This window comes from Bidens hawaiensis, unplaced genomic scaffold (genome assembly GCF_021521415.1).
Source record: "Bidens hawaiensis isolate Kalapana, Puna unplaced genomic scaffold, B.hawaiensis_p1.1 tig00083055_1, whole genome shotgun sequence".
In the NCBI taxonomy this organism is placed as follows: Eukaryota; Viridiplantae; Streptophyta; class Magnoliopsida; order Asterales; family Asteraceae; genus Bidens; species Bidens hawaiensis.
This window is the reverse complement of record NW_027503946.1, coordinates 18755-28133: the sequence shown is the minus strand read 5'-3', so window position 1 is coordinate 28133 and position 9379 is coordinate 18755. Positions and strand designations below refer to the sequence as shown.

General features: G+C 36.7%; 1 protein-coding gene across 1 annotated transcript; it reads left to right on the top strand.

Moving 5' to 3' along the window:
* Positions 1–1683: 1683 nt before the first annotated feature.
* LOC143607502 (uncharacterized) lies at positions 1684–7672 on the top strand (the record flags this gene model as incomplete). The annotated part of the gene is made up of 3 exons (XM_077082929.1): positions 1684–1845; positions 4354–4725; positions 4802–7672. Coding segments are annotated over exons 1-3 (3378 nt in total), but the record flags the coding sequence as incomplete, so codon positions are not given.
* Between the last annotated feature and the right edge of the window lie 1707 nt (positions 7673–9379).

The following is a 9379-nucleotide window of genomic DNA, read 5'->3' as shown; positions in this document are numbered from 1 at the left end:
TTTAAAACAACGATTTTCGTGTATTTAAGCTACCTCAATCTCCAAATTTGGAGAGCCCCGATGCCGCACTATGGCCAGACTATATCGTCTTAAACAGGCCCATGCTAGCTTCACAGTTTGGCTTGGGCGTTCTCCTGAGAAATCATACCGTGATACTGCCGACTGCCACTTGACAATCGTTGTGCTACCACGAGAGCAGAACTCTCTGACGTAACACACAGTGGGACGAAAACCCGGGCGAGCTCAGGGTTCGAACCGACAACATTTGCACAAGGCCTGACTCAAATTCTTCATTGCCAATATCCACCCAAAAGTGACACAAATGAGTTTCGAACTTGAGTCTCCACTAGAGAATCCAAGCCTCCTAACACTATGCCACAAGTTGGGGATATTACAACTTTATAAATATAAACATTTATTCAACTTTAAAATTAAAGAAAAATTATTTACAGTAATAATATACCTATACTATTAAAACAAAACCATTTACAACTAGGATGCCAACCAATACTATTATTATTTATAAAATCACTAACAAAGTTACAAATATAACTTTAAATATTGTATTAAATGGGTTTTTTTTACATATTTATGAATTATAAACTTTTATTTATCGTTATTTATATCTTATGAGGGAAAGTTTAAAATACAAATGGATACAAAAATGAGAAGTGTGAGAATGATTTGTAACCACACAAAAAAACCTCAAAAAATTTAAAAAATAACAATAAAAAAAATTATAACTCAAAATATAAAAAATATAAATCAAAAAAATTTAATAAACTAAAAATGTTTCCCCCGTCATTTTCGTTTAAAAAAAAACAATACCGAAAAGACACAATGACGAAAATGAACAAAAGACACAATTATAACCAAAAAAGACACAACAGATCGCAAAATATAACACAATATTGATTAATATAATACAATATTAAGAAAAAAAAGACACAAAGTCAAGGAAAAAAAACACAATGACGAAAATAAACCTAAAACACATTGATAAGTAAAAAAACACAATGATCCTTTTCTCTTAACATTTTTATTTTTTTTCTAAACGAGGAAGACAGTGGAAATATTTTTGTGTTTTCACTTTTTTTAATTAAATTTTAAGGTATGATTTTTTCATTAATTTTTTTTAATTTTTTTGTGTTGCTACAAATCTTCTCATTTTTAGAATAATATGACATATTTTACGAATCCATAAAGTATGTTATTTTGTATTTTATTAAATTTATTTTTTATTACCTTTTTTAACACATCGTATATCACTCGCTCAATCACCACATCAACAATAATATTAGTCAACACCTAAAAACATAATAATAATAACCTCTCTCGATTGATTTTCATTTCCTTCCATCTTTCCTCTTCTCGTCGCACTCGAATCTCTCTTTCTCTCCGTCCGATTACTCCAATTCCGGCCACAATCCATCTCTCCGTCCACCGGATTCTCAACAACCGATCCACCCAATCCCCCCTAATTCCAATTCTACCCCTATCATTTCCCCCAATTCACAAAACCCTAATTCCAATTCACACTCATCGCGCACTCAATCCACCAAATTCCAACGATTCCGCTCTCCGATTGCTGATCTGCCGGTGCTGACGTGGCCAATTGTTCAATGATCAGTTGCTTTAACCGGTTTTTGACTACCTAGGGTTAGGGTTTGTGAAACTGATTGATGGTGAGGATGATGGAAGAAGGATGTTATGTATGGGCAGTGGGAAGGTGAGCTACTGAGGTCTCGCCCGCGGCACATGTGGTCGGTCCCTTCGACGTCTTCTGTACCGCCTCCTCTCGCCGCTAGCTCGTTCGTCTTCATTGATTCCAGCTCGTTTACCAAAGTATATATACATATATATGTGTGCGTGCGTGTGTTTAATTTATTCGCGTAATTGTATATGTTGTTGATTGCTATATCTTGTTCGGTTTATATGTATCGGTTCTCGGTTTATAATAAATTAAGTGTTTATAGGGTTGTTGTTATCCTGTAAGATAGAGTAATATTATAATGACGATTCATAGTTACAAACTTACACTTCGGTTATAAGTATAGGTTTCTGTTATAGTTACAGCTTACAGTTTGGTTTATAAGTATAGGTTTCAGTTATCCTGTAAGATAGCATAATATTAGACTGACAATATATAGTTACAACTTATAGTTTGGTTTATAAGTATAGGTTTCTGTTATCCTGTAAGATAGCACAATATTAGAATGACAATTTATAGTTACAACTTACAGTTTGGTTTATATGTATCGGTTCTTGATTCGTTAGGTTATATAAATTAATTGTTTATAGGGTTGCTTAGCATAATATTAGAATGATAATTTATAGGTATAAGTATCGGCTGTCGACTCATTAGGTTATATAAATAAATTAATTGTTTATAGGTTTGCTGTTATCTTGTAAGATAGCATACTATTAGAATGAGAATTCATACTACATATATGTTTTTAATTCATTTACATATTCGTAATTGTGTATGTTGTTGATTGCTATGCCTGTATGAGTAATAGTGTTCTTGTTAGATAGCATGATGTTAGAATGACAATTTGTGGCTTCAACTTACGGTTACAGTTCGGTTTATAAACATTGTTTCTTGATTTGTTAAGCTATATAAATTAATTGTTTATAGGTTTGCTGTTATCCTGTAAGATGGCATAATGTTAGAATGAGAATTCATAGTTACAAACGTACAGTTTGGTTATGTAAGTTAATTGCTTATAGGTTTGCTGTTATCTTGTAAGATAGCATAATGTTAGAATATGACAATTCATAGTTACAAACTTTACAGTTCGGTTTTATGAGTATTTGTTTACCATTCATTAGGTTATATAAGTTAATTGCTTATAGGCTTGCTGTTATCTTGTAATATGGCATAATATTAGAATGAGAATTCATGGTTTAAACTTACACTTCGGTATATAAGTATTGGTTCTCGATTCATTGAGCTATATTGATTACTTGTTTATAGGGTTGCTGTTATCTTGTAAGATAGCATAATATTAGAATTGAAATTCATAGTACAAACTTACAGTTTTGTTTATAAGTATCGGTTCTCGATTAGTTAGGTTATATAAATTAATTGTTTTAAGGTTTGCTGTTATCTTGTAATATAGCATAATATTAGAATGACAATTCATGGTACAAATTTACAGTTTGGTTTATAAGTATTGGTTCTCGATTCTATATAAGTTAATTGCTTATAGATTTGCTGTTATCCTGCAAGATAGCATAATATTAGAATGACAATTCATAGTACAAGTTTACAGTTTGGTTTATTAGTATTGGTTCTCGATCCGTTAGGTTATATTCCTGTACGATAGCATAATATTAGAATGACAATTCATAATACAAACTTACAGTTCGGTTTATAAGTATCGGTTCGGTTTATAGGATCTTACCCTCCTCAGACCCTACCATAGCTTTGCTATTGGTGGGATATACTGAGTACGATGATGATGATGATGATGTAAGATAGCATAATATTAGAATGAAAATTCATACCTATGTACTTTATGATTTAGATTCAACGGGCAGGTCTTCAGGTCTGGGTTATCACTGAGTTTTGTTAGTTTTTTGGATTATCCACTGTTGTAGTTAAGGGACATTTTGTGGTGACTTGCTGTTTGCTTTTCATTAGAGCATTCACATTGGAATACCTATATCATCTCCAACCGTATAATTTAGGGAAAAGTTTTAAGGTTTTTATCAGTTTTTACACTTCATCCGATTCTCTAAAATACGGTGTAGATATATGGATTGAATAGCGATTCCTTATATGTATGAATTACTATTTATTTCATATATTTTTGTGAGTGTAAGAAAGAGAAATATAATAAGAAAAGAATAAGTATTGTATAATTGAATAAAGAGAAATATGAGGAATTGGACGCAGGAGGTTTTTTAAAAGAGGAACAAGTTTTATGGATAAATATGCTTTTAGTTAAATTCCAATGGGAATGCTTTAAATTAATTGTTTATAGGTTAGCTGTTATCTCAAAAGTCAGAACTTTGTTAGTTCTTTGAGTTATCCATTGCTGTAGTTAAGAGACATTTTGTGGTCACTTGCTGTTTGCCTTATGTTATTAGTTACATTATGGTTTCTTGGTGCGTGCTTTTACATAAAAGAAACTTTCTTTTCTGAAATCTTGATGTTCTTTATGATTGTATCGATATTTGAAAATATTCTTTTTGGTCTTCTTTCAGTACCTGAAATTATCTTCATCAGCTATACATTGGCTATGCTTGCTATTAGTAATGTGATCATATCCTCTGATCATCTCATATTTTATTAACTTATAGCTGAGTTAACAATAACAATATTTTTTGCTGGTTTGTGTTTTGTAGGATGGTCGAAAGATTAATGTTGGCGATTGTGCTCTGTTCAAGCCACCATACAATTCCCTTCCGTTTGTTGGAAGAATTCGTAAATTAAAATTAGGAAAAGGAAATAATATAAGTCTGTGTGTGAATTGGCTTTATCGACCTGCAGACATTAAGCTTAAAGAAGGTGCTTCAGTGAAAGCGGCACCAAACGAGGTTTTTTACTCTTTTCACAAGGATGAGATTCCTGCTGCATCATTACTTCATCCGTGTAAAGTCACATTTCTTCGTAAAGGTGTTGAATTTCCTTCAGGGGTATCCTCATTTGTGTGCAGACAGGTGTATGATGTTGAGGTTGGGCGTTTATTTTGGTTAACTGACAGAAACTATCTTAACGTAAGTGTTATTGTTTGGTTTTTGTATTTTTTCTTACAACTGTATCTGTTGATGTTATTCTTGATTGGATATGTAGTCGTATTTGACACAGGAACTACAAGAAGAAGTAGACCAGCTATTGAATAAACCGTTGATAGAAATGCATGGAGCAGTGCAGACTGGAGGTCGGTCTCCAAAACCCTTGAATGGTCCAAACGGGTCAGCGCAACATAAACCTAGTTCAGATAATGTACAAAATAGTTCCTCATCTATTTCATCACATGCAAAGAGTAAGAAGAGAGAGCATGGTGGTCATTATTTAGAATCCGTGAAACGTGAACGTTTATCTAAAGTTGACGATGCGGATTCGGGTCAACCTAGACCAGAGCAGATATTAAAAGCTGAAATTGCTAAAATTACTGATAAAGGAGGATTGGTAGATATTGGTGGAGTTGAAAAACTAATAAAGCTCATGCGACCCGAGAATATTGAGAAGAAAATTAACTTGGCTTGCAGGACAATGCTTGTTGATGTAATATCGGCTACTGATCGATTTGATTGCTTAGGTCGATTTGCTCATTTAAAAGGCTTGCTAGTTTTAGATGAATGGCTTCAAGAAATACACAAGGGCAAGATTGGTGATGGTAGTCCTAAAGAGAATGATAAGTCTGTTGAACAGTTTCTTTTTTCTTTACTTCATGCACTTGATAAATTGCCTGTAAATCTTCATGCTTTACAGACATGTAATGTTGGGAAGTCTGTGAATCATTTAAGGAGCCATAAAAACTCTGAAATTCAGAAGAAAGCCAGAAGTCTAGTCAACACATGGAAGAGACGTGTAGAAGCTGAAATGAATATTATTGAAACAACGTCTACTACAAGTCAAGGTGGTTCTTGGCCACATAAGCCAGTGATTTCAGAAGTTCCTCATATGGGTGGTACTAGACGGTTAGGTGGCAGTTCTTCTGAGGTGGGTCCCAAGACTTCTACTTCACAACCTCCATTGAAATCTCCACAACCAAAACAAAGCTCAAGTGAAGCTATCACCAAATCTCCAGTATCTCCTGGGTCCACAAAATTATCCCCGTCATCAGCTACTAAAGAGGGAAGGAGTTGTGGTTCAAGTATATCTCCAAATAATAGTCAATCTTGCTCTAGTGATCATGGGAAAACTGGGGCTTCAAGTGTTCCTCGTAGTAAAAAATCAGGCAACGTTTTCAATGGAGCCCATAAGGAAGTTGGAATATTGCCTACTAGAGTTACAACAAAAAGAGTATCTGATAATGGAAACACCCCGAGACTCATTGTGAGGTTGCCAAACACGGGTCAAAGTGCCACACAAACCGCCAGTTTGGAGTCACCTGAAGATTCCTCTACATTATCTGGCAAGGCCTCTCTTCAGGTACCTTCTACTGATAAAAAAGTGAGTGGAAAAACTGAATCCCGACAAGAAAACAATGTTCCAAACACAAATGCGGGTGATGATTTGTCTAGGGGGAAAGGAGTGATTGAGCATGATGAAGAACATGGTAAGAAAGATGCATCTTTTGGCAGTGGTTCATCATCTGGGGTTACACCAAAACCAGCTAATAAGCTATATGAGCCGTCTTATAGCTCTATAAATGCATTAGTAGAGAGCTGTGCCAAAATCTCTGAAGCTAGTGTGCCTCCACCGATTGGTGATGTGGGTGGAATAAATCTTCTTGCCAGCGTGGCTGCTGGTGAGATGTCAAGATCTGATGTGTCAGCAGCATGCTCACCTGATTGTGACTCACCCGTACCTGAAGACTTATGTTCTGAAAATGCTGCTAAGTTGGGACAAGTGGCTCATGACGGTGGTCGTAGTGAAGATGATATCAGTGTGGCTAATGGTCATGTCTTGGTGGATAATAATAATAATACAGGGTTGGTGAATATGGCATCTGAGCTAAAGCCTGCTGTGTTGGTAGAAGATGCTAAAAATATGAAACCTAATTGCAGGGGGGCACAAGAAGAAGACAAGTGTCTTGATGATAAACCGGTTAGTAACACGGCGGGCTCGCTTGATGCAGCTGCTATAAGTGTAAAACTCGAGACCACACAGATCAATGAAGATCCAGCTTCTTGTTCATCTTCAGATATGCATGAGGACGAGAAGAAATTGGTGCGCAAACGGTTAACCGAACAGCCAGTGGCCACCACTTCTTGTGGTGATGTTGAGTTAGCACCAAAGTCTGAAGAGACTGATGAGAAGCCTGATGAAAATATGGAAATAGACGATAAAGCTCCTGTGGTTGCAGTGCAAGAAGTAAGAGCATGTGAAACAGAGGCCAATTGTGTTGAAGATCGTACAGTAAAGTTAGACTTTGATCTAAACGAAGTTTTTCCTAGTGATGATGTAGTACAATGTGAGGCTGAAAAGGCTGCTGTTCATACACCCAGCCCGTTATCTTCTAATAATAAAAACTGGCCGGTTTTGGTTACTGTAGCTGCTGCTGCAAAAGGACCGTTTTACCCTTCCGAGAGCCTCTCACGAGGTAAGCCCGAGCTTGGCTGGAAAGGGTCTGCTGCCACCAGTGCATTCCGTCCAGCAGAACCACGAAAGGTAGACGTTCCCATTCCAGATAATCGTAACAGTAAACCAACTCAAGCTCTGTTTGACTTTGACTTAAATGTTGGAGTCGATGATGCCGGTGAACAGAATGCACAATCAGGATTTGAGCTTGATTTAAATGCGTGCGGGGCGACTTCCGAGGCTGTCCAGTTGTCTGTCAGTACCAGCAGTGGACCTTCAAGGTCAACTCTGCCTGGGTTTGACTTAAATGGTCCGGGTATGGAAGAAATCGGTGGTGAATCGGTAACTTATTCCAAAAACAGCATGCAGTTTATGTCTGGTGTACCTAATGTCAGAATGAATAATATGGACACCGGAAACTTTTCAACTTGGTTTCCACCAAACAATTCGTACCCAGCAATTACAATCCCGCCTGTCACTTCCAGCTCATCACTCAATCCTGAAATATTCAGGGGGCCTGTTTTATCATCATCTCCTGCAGTAGCATATTCTTCCACCATACCCTTTCAATTTTCAGCTTTTCGATTCGAGACCGGTTTCTCGATACCTTCAGGTTCGGATACATTTTCTTCGGTTCCAAATGCTTATGTGGATTCTTCGTCATCCGGTGGTGGGCCGATCTGCCTCCCGACTATTCCCTCGGTGGGACCCAACGGTGTGGTGTCAGTGCCTTATTATGTGAGTCTACCTGGCGGTTCGAGTCATGTTGGTCCTGATGGTAGAAAGTGGGGAAACCAAGGTTTGGATTTAAATGCAGGTCCCGGAGACGATAAGATGGCAACCACTTTAAGGCAGTTACCTCTGGGCGGGCCCGACGAGCAGTTAAGGATGTTTCATCAACTGGCGGCTAGTGGTGGCGGTACATCAAAGAGAAAAGAACCCGACGGCGGTTGGGAAGGTGATAATATTAATAGGATTAGCTACAAACATCCACCTCGGCAGTAGAACGACGTTCTTGTAACGCCTGGTGAGTATTTTTCTGTTATTTTCGCTTTGGGTTGGTTGATTTGGTTTATTCTCTCATGGGTTTGATGTGATTTTTTTTTTTGGCAGGAAATCGAACTTTCTGGAAACCCGAAAAGCAAAGCGGGTGTTGTGGTTCATGGGTTTCTTGAAATATAGGTTTTACTCAATCTGTCTGGAAAGAGGTTTTACTCTTTGTTTATGACAAACTTTCATGGTTGTAATGCGTAGGGTTGAGTTGTTGCTTGAAATTTATGTCTTACAGAAAAATATGACATTTTAGTAACTTTACAGAAATATATTTTTCACTAAAATAATATTCATGTAGATTTTAACAGATTTTCTCAACAATTTTGTAAAGACTAGGAATTTGCGAGAGCTCGGCCTATGCTGGGAATACTCGGCCACCGAGACCTGGTTTTCCAACACTGCCCGCCTTCGCTCAATATAGACACGTTAAATACCACTCCAGTTTTCAAGCAGCTCGATTAAACGGGTCTGATTCTAAGGCTGGGATTTAGTTCGTGTCGGTTACCGTCCAGCCTTCGAACCATGAACACACCAATTTGAATCATTGATCTATCTAAATATTTGTTACACATGGTTTAGTTTTTTTCGCTGCTCTCACCACTTTCACAAAGGTTAATATTCATCACTGGGTTGTTCGAATTATGGCTTCGGCATATTAGAATTTGAAGTTAATTAGTTTTGTTAACTTGTTTTATCTAATTAATTATTCTTATTCATAAAAACTTGTTAATAATTTGTGATAAAGCTAATTGGTTTTTATGTATTTATATCTCATTCTCAATGAATACCTATACTTTTTCGTGTCGGGTTTCGAGTCGTGTTGGGAATTAGCATCCCTACATTCACTGCTATCAACATTAATCATCCGAGTAAAGCATAATAACAAAAACAACAATAATAATAATAATAATAATAATAATAATAATAACATTCAATATCTCGGGACGCCGTGGTGTTTCTCATTCTCTCCAAGTAAAAGTAAAAAAAAAGGTAAAAGTAATTGTGTAATGGAATGAATGTAGGTAATAAAGAGATGATCGACGGCCGTAGTTCAATCTCCATTTCACGGATGGGACGGATAGCTGACATGGTGGATCAGTGACATGGCACTGGTTTGCACCTCTAATC